This window comes from Corvus kubaryi, unplaced genomic scaffold, assembly GCF_017639235.1.
Source record: "Corvus kubaryi isolate FWS band 111438036 unplaced genomic scaffold, C.kubaryi_AGA036_p1.0 37272, whole genome shotgun sequence".
Lineage (NCBI taxonomy): Eukaryota > Metazoa > Chordata > Aves > Passeriformes > Corvidae > Corvus > Corvus kubaryi.
Window position 1 is genome coordinate 2982072 of NW_024581084.1, and position 12508 is coordinate 2994579.

Consider the following 12508-nt stretch of genomic DNA (forward strand, 5'->3'; position numbering starts at 1 on the left):
GCCTCCTCCTCCAGGTTCTCTCATGCCATGGATTCTGTAAAGAGCTTTTCATGGCTACACTTTTCTTATCCTTAACACAAACATGCCACATGCTCTGTAAACATCCGCAGGCTCTTATCATGCTGACTCTCCTGGATTGTGTTCTCTGATCACCTCCCTCATTCCTGTGACTGCAGAGGAATTTCCCTATGCATGTGCAGCTGGAGCAGTCATGTTGTGGGTTCAAAGCCCACCTGCTCCTCTGCTGGCAAGAGACCCCACTTGGAAATCCCTATTTTCACTGCCCCACACACTCCCACCCCTCACACTGTGGGCAGGGCAAATAGCAAGGGACAGATCCTGCGCACATATTGCCATGGAGCCTCTCCTCCTCTGGCAAAGGCTGTCCCAGATCCTGTTCCACATTCTAGCAAGCCCACAGATCCTGGTCTTCTCCTGCTCTAGGTGTTTGCAAAAATCCTATTTGGCCACTTCCTGCCAAAGATCCAGCATGGACAGTACACAGTCAGTTCAAAGATTTTATTTAACTGTCATAAAAGGAGAAGCAGACGATGATTCCAAACCTGTTAACCTGGGTCTAGGACTTACAGACAATATGCACCAAATCAAATTAACAAAAAATTCTCTAGGGGCAGGGCAGGGGGAGTTAGAGGCAAAGACGTAGCTACGAGAAAGCCACATGTACTTGGTCCCAGTTCTAACCTCAACGTGGTAGATCCAAATCGGAGGGCTGCAGAGGTGGCACATGCCTGCCCAGCCCCCCAGCTCTTGCAGGGGGCCCCTGGGGCTTCTTTGCCCCAAGAGCCACAGCTGTGCAGCCAAGAGTGGAGGCCAGCATGCTGCGGATCTGCGGCAGGCATGGGGGGCCGAGTGTCAAGGCAATAACTACTGACAGGCCAGGCACAGATTTTAAAGGCAGAACAGATACATAAGGCATTAACCGCTTCAGAAAACACTTGTCCATCGCAAGCTCTGTTGATCGCATCAGGAGCAGCTGCACAGACAGACTCGTCCATCCTCAGCCCAACACAGCCAGGAGGGCAGGTGCTGTCCTGGAATTTCAGTGCTTTGCAGCTATCTGGGCTGCAATGAGAAGTGCGAGGTGATGGCAACATTGGTGACCCCTGCACCGCCCTGCCCTTCAGCCCCCTCTGTGCCACAAGGGCACCCAGAGAGCTCGCGGCTCTGCGCAGGCAAGGCTGGGGTCCAGCCAGGCCAGTGCTTGGGGTGCCAGGAAGGGCGGCCAGGTGTCACCCAGGATGTCACACCCTCTCCCCTCTGGAGATGTCCCATCTCAGGTGAGGAACGAACCAGCAGCGAAGTGGGAAGTTGTGAATCTTTCCTAATAACCCATGAGGGGCGTGACCAAGCTGAGCCCATGCCAACAGACGGGGAGGGCAGGTGGCGTTTAAAAAGTGTAACAGGGGCAGGGTTCCCTCCCTAGAGGATACATGTTACACATTTAAGGCATCATGGTTACAGGGAACATCCACAAATGAAGCTGCCCAGGACACTGATGGGGCGGAAAGGGCAGGCAGACACCACTTGAGCCAATATACTGATTTGACAGCTGCCTGGCACCAAAATTCTTCAGCTACTTGGAAGCAGTAGCTACCCTGAGCTGTGCGCAGGAAAGCCAAGCACGGGATCCTAACAGGAGTTCCTCCCCTTTGGCACCTCCTGGATAAAGGAAGGTGGGAAGCAAGAAAGGGCCTGGCGAGGGAGTGGGCACTCCCCTCAGTGCTGGGGCAGCACAGCCCCAGGACGGGCAGCTGGAGACCAGATGCAGACAGCACGGTTTGGTCAATGCACTCAGCAATTCTCCAGGGAGGGGGCACATAAAAAACTGAGCTCTCTGGTCAAATGATAACGGGGGCGACAGGTAAGAGGGTTCCAATGTCAGCACTTTGGTACAGGGGGGGTATTCTACGGTAGCCACTGTCTGATTCACGCTCTCTGGGGTTTGGCCTCGGGAAGGGCTAGTCCTTCCAATCCTTCTTGATAGTCAGGTTCCACTCCCAGGACAGGTGGTCAGTCTTATCATCATCTGTGAACTTGGATTTGATGTTGTAGCTGCCCCGGGCCAGCATGCCCTTTGGGGCCTCTTCCATGGGGGTCAGAAACTCGTACTCCTCTGCTCGGGGGCCATAGCTCCCAACCATGTATTCGGTCTTGTCAACTAAAACGACAAAAAGAGGTGTATGGAGGCTGTTCAGGAGCCTCCCCTGCATCTGGGACAAGGCTAAAGCAAAGGAAGGGTCTGTTACTGTTACAACAATCTGTAGAACAGCTGTAACTGGAATCTCACCCAGTTCAGAGCTCCCTTCCCTCCAGGAATGGGCCCTTCCTGTGGGCAGTGACCCCACAGCGCTGGCAATGCTGTCAGCTGTGACCTGCTTCCTGCCACGCTCAGGGGGAAAACGTGCTCAGCAGGGATCAGGATCACACACTGTGCAGCCAGGACCACGGGCTGCCCCACCACTGCAGGCCCAGAGGCCTTCACAGAGCTCCATGGGCCCAGTGGCAATGAGGACTGTCCCCTCCCATGAGGAGCTGCTGGGCAGCCCCTGTCACAGCAGCAAAATGAGCAGGAAGTCCTCATTCACACAAAGCAGCACCAAGTCACAGAGAAGCACTTACTTTTCACACCTTTCCGGAACGTGTGCTGGATGTACTTCAACCCTGACACAATCTCCCTGTTTACCTGCAGAGAGAGGAGAAGGGACTGAGCAGGACATCTCCATTTACACTGCCCACCCCACCTGCAGGAAGAGCCCATTCCTTCAGCATAACCCCACTTTCAGGGCACAGGCACTCCCCAAGCTGGGACCGCAGCAGTCTGATGTTCTGTTCATTCCATTTCCAGATCGGAATCCTTACCCTAAAGGAGATTTTTATCCGATATTCCACGCCCTCCTTCAGCACAAATGCTTGCTTCTTGTAGCTTTCCAGATCACCTACAGAGACAGGAAAGGGTTGCTCAGAGCTCTTCCGTGCTGTGCTCTGGGATGAATTTCCATGGCATGAGGCAGCTGGGGCAGGAGCTGCAGGAGCAGGGAATGGCCCTAGCTGCAGGGCCCTCTATGCTGCTGCAGCCAGGCAAGAAATGCCCTCTGACAGGACACTGCAGCACAACTATGCAATTAATTCCAAAGAGTTTCTTTGCAGATGTTTGCCCCAAGGCTGTCACCATTTCAAAGCTGCCATGAATGTCACCATGCAGGCTGGAAGAATCTGCGTGCCCCATCTGGCCCCTCACACCTCTACAAAACACCCAGGTGCCAGGGAACTGCTGCTGGGCTCCAGGTACAGAACCCAGGGCCCAAGCACCGTGCACTGCCTCCAGCACTTCTGACACAGGAAGGCTCACGCACCTTGCCAGCAGCACCCCTGCCAGCTCTGTGCAGGAGCAGGGCTGGAATTCCCTCCCACCTCACCTGTCAGGTCCAGTTCCAGGGGGCCCGGAGCAGTAGTGCAGACCAAGGTCAGCTTGGTCACCACAACATTTGGAGCGTTGGGATCTAGAGACAAGAGAAAAAGCTGTTAAACACCCATCCCTGACACTGGCCAACACAGCTCCTTTTCCCTCCAGGGAACTTCTTGAAAGCACACGAAACCCAGCAAAACCAGCCTCTGACTCTGTAAGGGTCAGAGCTTCCACTGCACCAGGCCCAGCCCACAGTCCTCCACACAGGCAGAGTGCCACCCCCACCCCTCCGTCCCTGAGCCCTACACTGCAGGCAGCGATGGGCATGGGGCAGCGCAGACACAGCTCTGTGCTCTGGGCTGTGCTCCTGCACAAACACAGAGCTGGGAGAACAGCTCCCAGGTGGGAGCAGAGGCAAGGCCAGAGAGGACCAACACATCCCAGGGCTCACCTGCACTCACGGTGACGGCGCCCAGCAGTGCCTCCTTGTACTTGCGCAGGCTCTCATCGTCCTTGTCCAGCTCCTGGATCTCCTGGATGCTCTTCTGGGCAGGTGGCTTATAGTTGACAGAGTGTTCATCCTCCTCGTTCTCAGCTGCAATCTGGGCCAGCTGCTCTGCTGTTGGCTCCTGCTCCGCCATCCTCACACACGTGACCCACACTGAAGCAGAGAGGAGAAGTGTGAGTGCCCCAACCAACCACACCAGCAGCAGAGTTCCCCAGAACTGCTCTGCTGTGACTCCACAGGCTCCCACTTCACTGGGGCCCTTTACACTGTCCCCTGGGAGACACAACCCTGCCAAGGGCCCCCAGCCCCCCTCCAGAGACCAGGTCTCATCTTCATTTCGCAGAGGCCCAGGCAAGAGTGAGGAAAAATTCAATCTCAGTGCTTTGCTTGTAAGGTAAATACCCCAAAGCCATAGGGAAGACATTCTCCTCCACAAGATCAACTAGGTGCCCAGAATAAACCCAGTTCTGCTCTCCACAACAGGATTCCAGCCAAGAATAGGCCTCTGTCTCACCACTGGCATGAATGCTGGGAGCTTCTGCTGGGATCTGGTGCTCACATTTTGTAACTCAGTCAGGTCAGTGCTCTGTGACAGGTGCCTTGGCAGAGTGGGATGAGACACCTGGCTTAGCCCTTTGCAAGGATCTGTGGCACACACAGCTGGGGACACAGGCAATGAAGGAAACAAGATGCGGAGCCTGGCTCGGCTGCCGAGGACTCTGCCCAGGAAATGCCCAGCTGCACCAAGGGCAAAGGTAATGCCAACACTCCATTAAAATCCTCGGTAAAAGCCAATGACATATTCAGGAATTCTTGGTGTTCCACAGGGCACATTGTCTGAGGGTTATCCTATGGCAAGTATCAACTTGGACTCTCTAAAGACTCAGAACACTCTGGCACAGCTTTAGAATGGCACTGGGGGATGATGGGACACCATGCAGGCTCTGGCCCTGTGTGGCACAAGCATCTGAGCCAGGAGCTTTTCCTGCTGTACCTATACATCTGCAGCTCCCATGGCTGCTGGCACCACCCCTGCACAGCACAGCAAACAGCTGGCCCTTCCACATGGCATCCTCCAACATCCTCACACTGAATGATGTGGAAATTTGTCTTCACAAGGACATTTAGTCTTACGTCACAGATGGACAACTGATGAGATTTCATGCTAGTGTTTCCCTATCAATCCCAGTCCCTTGCTTCTCCCAAACAGCTGCCGGGCTTGAGGACTCCCAGAAGCGGTGAGCAAACGCTCACTCACACACCCTGCATCCTGCCTGATCCCCTCCTCATGTCCTTCGGCTTGCCTCTGGGCTAGATTATACCTCCTATGGACCGAGTTTGTTCTAACCCTCACACCTTGCTCTGAGAATATCTGTGGCTCCCAGGAGTGGAAGTGACAGAATTTCAGCTTTATAGAACCAAAGTCCCAAGTCCTAGACTTGTGGTGACTCCCAAATTCTGTGATTGAGCCTTCTGTGAGAGCACAGTAATCACACACCTGGCAGAGGATCCACTAGCATCCACACATGTATCTCCAACAGTGGTGGGTACACTTCTGTGCATGAGCATCCACAGGCCCCCTCCACCTTCCAATTTTCAGACCAAGCAGAGACAAAATCTCTCACAGATAGCCAGAACAGTGACGGCATGAGCCACGAGGCAGCCTCTGCTCCAGCACCTGAAGCTCTTGGAGCCAGTGCTCTGTGAACAACAGCACCAGCCCCAGCACAGCTCCCATGGCTGGAAGACAGCTGCACTGACTGGGAACAGCCTTGGTGTTCACAGCCCCGACTGCCAGCAGCTGCTCACCTCCAAGATTCAGAATCCTCTCCTGGGCAGTTTGGAAATGCACTACTTTAGTGTCAGTGTAGAGCTGCCACTCCTCGACAGCTGACCGCCCCCCCCCCCCACACGGTGACAGTTTTCTCCCAGGCATCATTAACCCCATCTCCACCAGACCAATGAGGAACCCCTCACACAAACTGGTATTCAGCAACAACCATGCCATACAGGACACAGAAAAAAGCCCAAAGCAACCAAAATCCCAAATGCCCAGCTCTTTGGTCACGTTCCTGTGCTCCAGCCTGACTTCTGTGATCCAGGCTAAAGAATCATGTGTACTGCCACACAGATTAATTGGACCCACCCCAACCCTCTCAGGATGTCTAAGGTGAGAGGAGCTCACCAGAACTGAAAACACCCCTGGGGATCAGCACCAGCATGATTCCAGTCAGCACTGCAGGCCAGGCTGGGCTTGGCGCTGGGGAAACAGCCCTCACCTTTCCCATCAGCTTACCCGCAGGTCCTGGGGATCCCACTGCTCTGTGGGACAGCACAGCCCCCTGGGAAATGCCACGGTTGCAGGAAGGGACCCCAGCCTGTGCCGGAAGCAGAGTACAGGAGGGCTCCTGGATCTTCAGAAACAGACCCTGGCTCCCTGCAGATCCTCAGGATCAGCCTGTAGAAGGCAGCAGGAGGCTGAATCCCCACTTGGGAATTCACAGTCTGCCTTCACTGCTCCCTCAAGGCAGCAGTTTCTTCCGGATTCTCAGCATGTTTTGTGCAGGACAGAGCAGCTGCAGTAGCAAACGCAAGAGCCCCACCTCCTGCCAGGCAGAAACACTAGCGGGAATATCCCTGCTCGTGTCCAGGCGGACAGTGGGAGCCGTTGACTCCATACCCCAGAATCCCGATCCCATGGCACCAGCAAACCCAGCATTAGTCAGAGTATCTTCAGATGGGCTAATCAGCTTCCGACATCCATCAGGCCTCAGCGCAGCCGTGCACACACAGCAGCGCCAGTTCCAGCAGTCCCCACCCTTCCTTCTTTCCGCGCGCAGGAAAGCCTGCACAGCCATCCAGAGAACTCGGCTGGAATGTGACCCAGCAATAGGCGTTTCTGCAGGGCCCTGTCCCAGTCTGCTCTGCCAGGACGGGGAGCCAGAACAGCCCGACCCGGCCTGGCTGCTCCACATGGACAGCTCAGATGGTTCCCAGGGCAGCACAGGGGAGTGGGGGGACACCAGTAGCACAGACAGGACAGGAGCCTAGCTGACACTTCCTGAGGCCAGGCACTACCAGGGCAAATCCAGGTACCACTGCTGCACCAGTTGCTTTGTAAGAGCATCTGAGGGAATTCTCATCGCACCTGATCCCCTCTGCTGTCTCACAGCCCCAGGTGGGAAGGACTCGGGGAACAGGAGGACACATTTGCTGCCCAGTGGGCAGTTTGAGGACGGAGGATTTGTTTTTTCTTTTTGCTCTGACATATCCCTGACCTGTCATTCACCTACATGGGTGAGCTGTGCAGAGCCAGACTGAGGGCTCACAAACAAGTCCAGAAGCATAAGGGCTACTGGCAGCGCTGCACCAGGGATGCAAACCAGCACCGTGGGTACCTGGAGCCCAGACTGTGACCCATCTGTGTGTGTCAGCAGCCGAACCCAGAGCAGTTAAACTGTCCCCACTCTGCAGTCGTGGAAGCTCTTCCACACTGGAAGAATGCTCGGACAACGGGAGCAACAGAGTGGACCCGGAACCCTCACGGGAACAAGCGCGGTCGAGGGCTTTTCTCACCACAAACAAACGACGGTCACGGCTCTCAGACCGGCTGCCGGGAAAGCGCCGCCGCTCCCGGTGGGGGCATGGTGGCGGGGGAGCGCAGGAATCGCGGCTCCTGTGCAAACCCTCCGACGGGGCTCGAAGCGCACCCGGCCAGCGGCGCTCGGGGTGGAAGGGCCCTCCCTTGACACGGAACAGCCCAACTCTGGTACAGCGTCTCCCGGTTCCTCATTTCGTGCCGACCGACCGTATGCGCCAGAGGCACCGCCGACCCCCGGACGTGTCGGGCCCAGCGATCCCGTCCATCGTCCCTCAGACCGAGCACCGGGTAAAGCCCGCTGGGAACTGCCCCGGCCCCTCAGGGGAACGCGGGCCGCCCGGGCCGCCCGCGCTCCGCCCTCGCCCCACGCGCTCCGCTCCGGGACGGCCCCGCCGGGGGCGGCGGCTCCCTCGGCCTTCGGAAGGTCGCGCAAGGGCACCCGGAGCCCCGCGGCGCCTCTCGGCCCCGACCGGCCCTTCCTGCGGCCCGGAGCCAGCGCGACGCGCCCGGCCCAGCCCTTCCCGCCGTACCTTACGCCCCACCCGCCCGGTCCCTCCGCTCCCGCCGGGTCCCGCCGTACCGGTCTCGCTCACTCCACGCTGCGCTGCCAACGCCGCGGATCCGCCCAGGCCCCGCGCGCCCCCGCACTTCCGGGACACGCCCGGCACTTCCCGTTACTCACCGCCGCGCCGCCGCCGCGCTTCCGGCCGCGCACCGCGCGCTGATTGGCCCGGGGGCGCGCGCGCGCGGGCAGGGCGGACCGGACCGGATGGGCGGGACCGAGGCGGAGCGGGGCAAGACCGGCAGGGCGGGGCAGAGAGGGATCGGGACCAGGAGAGCGGTCCGGGACCAAGAACGAGATCAGCGGGGCAGAACGGGACCGGGACCGGCGGGGCGGGACAGGTACACGGCAGAGCATCACGGTATGTGCGGGAGCGGATGGGGCGCGGGGCCCAGCGCGGCAAGGCATCAGCCACAGCTGTAGACATGGTTCTATTTTATTATGGCAAAGGTGAAAAAGCCACCTTGGCCCAACAGGCAACCAGAAAAATTTATCCCAAAAATAACTCGGTACAAAACAGGTCTGCTGAGAATTAAAAAAAACCTTTACAGGAGTTAAAACCTATCCCAGAACGTAAAAGTAAAACAAATCCCATCCTCGGTAGTAGTAGCCACAGCCGCAGCCCCTGCCGGGAGTGTGGAGCAAGATTGGAGTCCTTCCCTGCGCCCACTGCTGCCGCTTTAGCTGGTGTCCATCTGGAAGAGAGGGGAGGAACTGTCACCATGTGCCTTGCAGCAGCCCTGGCACCCAGTAGCACCCCCCTGCACCCAAGCCCACCCACTTCTTTGCAGGCAGCCTGGCCCTGATGAACCCTCAAGCACTGCAGGACAGGCATAGGCAGGTCCAAGCCATAGCACACCGTGGTGAGCAGGACAGCACACCACCCCCCTGCACTGCTCCAAGGCTTTTTCTAGAATCCTGTTTATCCCACTTCTTCCATGCTCTTGCCCTGACTTATCCCGGTCCTGAACCACCGACTTCGCTGTTGCGGTGTCCTTGTGGCCTCAGCTCTGTTGGGATCCTGACCTGGCTGCGCCACAGGCTGAGCAAGTTCCAGGTACAGCTGCAACCTGCCCATGGCTCCCCAGGCTGGGGCTCATTTCTGCCACCAACATTACACCCTCCCCCCAGCAGCACACCACACACAGTTTTTCCACATGAGATTTTCCTTTCTGTTTTCTCATTCCTGCAACCTATCAGCTCTGTGGGTTTTGTTCTGCAGCTGCTGTTCGTAGTGGCTGTTCCAGCTACAGAGCCTGGCAAGAGCAGAGGCTATTCCTCAGCCACCAGTAACAGGTGACAAAGTGCTCTGGAAAGCGAAGCTGAGGCCTAAGCCAAGGCACAGCTCAGCTTCAGAGAGAGACTGCTTCAGTCCAAGGACCTGGAAAATGTTTTCCCTTTTCTGCCAGCTCCAGACTGCCAGTGCTTTCTAGGATGAGATGCTGTGGGGAGCCCATGACAGTGCCCAAGCAGCACTTACCCTGGCATTGTAAGCATCCAGCTGTGCATCTAGTTCTTCTGCAGAGAGCTGCTGTTTGGAAGTTCTTCCAGCTCCTCTGCCTCTCCCTCTGTTCCCGCCACGAGTCCCTCGCCTGTTGCCTCCACCTCCAAATCCCCCCGAGACCCCGCGGTTTCTGGTCATGCCACCTCTGTTTACACTGTGAGTTTTAAAAGCAACTGTTTTAGTGCCGTCAGCGAACCCAAACAGGACCCACGTTCCCCATCAGGGAGGGGTCCTGCACCTTCCCGCCCCACTGCTCGGGGCAGGGGCTCCCCCACCTCTGTGCTGGTCTCCGCTGCGTGTCGATCTGTGACGTCACCAGCTGGATGTTCATGGGGCGCCCTGAAGGGAGGGAGAGCAGCCGTGAGTCTGCGCAGGACACGCAAGGTGGGAGGGAGCGACACGGATGTGCGGGAGAAACGGGCACGCAGGCAGGGACACGGATGCGCAGGTTGCTCCACTCCAGCGCTGGAAACAGGCCATGGAGATGGGCCACACAGACTCACCATCCAAGGGGACCCCGTTGTACTGCTTCATTGCCTTCAGCGCATCAGCCTTCCTCTCAAAATGCACATCTGCCGTTCCTAGACTGCGACCAGATCTGTCATAGTGCACAGCTGCCTTCTTCAAGGTCCCAAACTCCGCAAATAGCTCCTGAGAATGAGAGGGAAAGGAGCATGCCCATCCATCAATGCTGCAAACACTGCAGCTCCCCACACAGACACACTTGGCCAGCACCAGTGCTTTTCCAACCACCACAGACAATCTGGAAAAAGAGCCAATGGCAGAGGGGAGCACAGCCCATCAGGAAGATTTCAGGGAGTTGTCGTAAGTGGCAAAACCAAGCAGGACTCTGCATTCATGTCCTGCAGAAGGCACATTTACAGCCAGTGAAGCAGATTCAAGGAATGCTGAAACCTGTTTCTTTTCCAGTGGAACTGGGGGACTTTGTTGAAGATGAGTCAAAGCGGCAACTATTGAAAATACTCCAGACCCCAGACACCTTTCTCACAGAGAATGACCATGGGAGTGCAGGGATCCACAAGATGATGACACTTTTGCTGCACTGAACTTGTGCCCATTAGGAACATACCCCAAAAATGGAGACCAACAAAGTCCTCTGCTGCGGTCTGTCCTTTGCTGCCACAAAGGTTGGAAATAAACAGGCAGCAACAGAGCCACCAATTTTGTTTCTCAGGTGCTACATTTGGGAAGCTAATGAGGTTACTGCACAGCCTGTGTCAAGCTGCTCCTGAATCACAGCAGGGCTCACAGCAGGGCTCCCAGCAGGGCTGGTGGAAGAGAGCTGCAAAGGCCACCTGGCAGATGCTTTCTGGATGGAATGTGGCAAGCAAGGCTGTGTCAGCTCTGCTCAGAGTCTGAGGTCAGCTGCTCCTGCCTCAGAGGACACAAAGAGCAACGCTGTGCAGCTCCTTCGTGACCAGAGCTCCTCTGGCCTCTCGCACCACATAAAGAGGCATTAGCACAGGAACAAAACCAATCCCACATCTGAGGCAACATTAAGTTACGGGGCTGGGGGCCAAAGCCATTGAGTCAGTCCTGCTGTTAAACAAATGCAGTGGGAGCTTGTGCAGCAGCAGGAAGGTGAGTCCTGGCTGCACACAAAGCGCAGGGGCCGAGTTTTACACACTGCGGCCTCACTGCAACAAACAGGAACTTATTTAAACCCAATCTGAACTTACACAAGGAAAAGAGGTGGTGTGCAGCACACTACCCAGTGAGTAGGTGACCTGACAGAGCTCCTTTCCAATTCCCCAGGCACAGCCAGATTGGTGCGTGGAGAGGCTGGAATGAATGAACCGATGAGGAAAGTCTGACAGCAGAGGTTTGGTTTTCCCTGGTGAGGACACAAGAGCCAGGGGCCAGGGTGATGGCAGCACTCTGTGGCATAGGAGTGCCTGCCAGGGACACACGTGGCACTCAATTCCTGCACAGCTCAGAGCCCACTCATGACCCTGTGACACCCCTCGGCCGGGTGGGAGCCCCCCTCAGCCTCCAGCCCTGAGGCAGATGCACCAAGCACCCAACTGCAGGCACTGTGGGCTCTGACCAGCCCAAACGGGGCATGGCCACAACAGGTGGAGGACAGTACACCAAGACAGCAGCACAGGGGAGCTGTTCCCCTGACAAATAACTGCCTGGTTACACTGATGGGTGCATCCGTGGGAACCCCTCAAAACCCAACAGAATGTGATTTGACAAAGCACCAGAGCCCATGGCACCGTTAGGCTACAGCTGCATAGAGTAGGAGCTCACAGAGTTCACAGTAAATTCTCCAATCACAGCTTGATCCAGCACAGTCCCAGCATCGTTCCCCGTTCCCGTGCACCGCGGCAGTCACTTACAAAGCACCTATAAACCGGGTCTTCCAGCCCCCTCCAGACCACCACAATCGCGGCAAAGCAGGCACACGTAGTACAAACCCCATCACTGGGGATTCACCCGGGAATCCTTGACCCCGGGCGCAAGCGGAGCAGGGCCGGCAGAGTTCCCGCGGGCACCCGACCTGGGCGCAGTGAATGAGGTCCCCGCTCCCCCGCGACGCCTCCCCGAGCCCCACCTGGATGTCCGCATCCGAAACGCCGAAGTCCAGGTTGGACACGAGCAGCTTTCCACCGGTCTCCACGCCGGCCCCCGCCCCGAAACCGCTGTCGAACAGGTCGTGCTGCCACTTCTCGGGGAGTTGCTTCGGCTGCAATGAGACCGGGACCTCGCTGACCGGCGCCAGGGCCTCGCAGCCCGCGGCCGCGCCGGGAGTGGACAAAGGGCCGCCCGCGTCCGCGTCCCTGCCCCGCGCGGACCCTCCACCCCAGCCCGCCGCGCCGCCGCGGCCCAAGCCCCGCCTGCCCGGTCCGTACCCGGCTGTAGGGCGCGGGCCGGTTCCTGCC

At 57.4% G+C, this 12508-nt stretch overlaps 2 protein-coding genes across 4 annotated transcripts; both read right to left on the bottom strand.

Moving 5' to 3' along the window:
- Window positions 1-504: 504 nt before the first annotated feature.
- On the bottom strand, window positions 505-8221 carry ARHGDIA (Rho GDP dissociation inhibitor alpha). Of its 3 annotated transcripts, XM_042025653.1 has the most exons (7): window positions 8117-8178; window positions 6232-6393; window positions 3879-4088; window positions 3438-3521; window positions 2881-2957; window positions 2641-2704; window positions 505-2179 (listed from the first exon to the last, which is right to left on the bottom strand). In XM_042025653.1, exons 3-7 carry the CDS (start codon window positions 4066-4068, stop codon window positions 1980-1982), a joined length of 615 nt encoding a protein of 204 aa, XP_041881587.1. In that variant the 5' UTR covers window positions 4069-4088; window positions 6232-6393; window positions 8117-8178; the 3' UTR covers window positions 505-1979. The 3 variants fall into 3 exon arrangements, with proteins under 3 accessions (XP_041881587.1, XP_041881586.1, XP_041881588.1); XM_042025652.1 differs by lacking the exon at window positions 6232-6393 and having other exon boundaries at window positions 8117-8221; XM_042025654.1 differs by lacking the exons at window positions 6232-6393; window positions 8117-8178 and adding an exon at window positions 8067-8087.
- Window positions 8222-8518: 297 nt separating this feature from the next.
- Window positions 8519-12508, bottom strand: ALYREF (Aly/REF export factor). The gene is made up of 6 exons (XM_042025662.1): window positions 12479-12508; window positions 12181-12312; window positions 10106-10253; window positions 9878-9941; window positions 9579-9756; window positions 8519-8793 (listed from the first exon to the last, which is right to left on the bottom strand). The coding sequence occupies exons 3-6, from the start codon at window positions 10134-10136 to the stop codon at window positions 8779-8781; spliced, it is 288 nt and encodes a 95-aa protein (XP_041881596.1). The 5' UTR covers window positions 10137-10253; window positions 12181-12312; window positions 12479-12508; the 3' UTR covers window positions 8519-8778.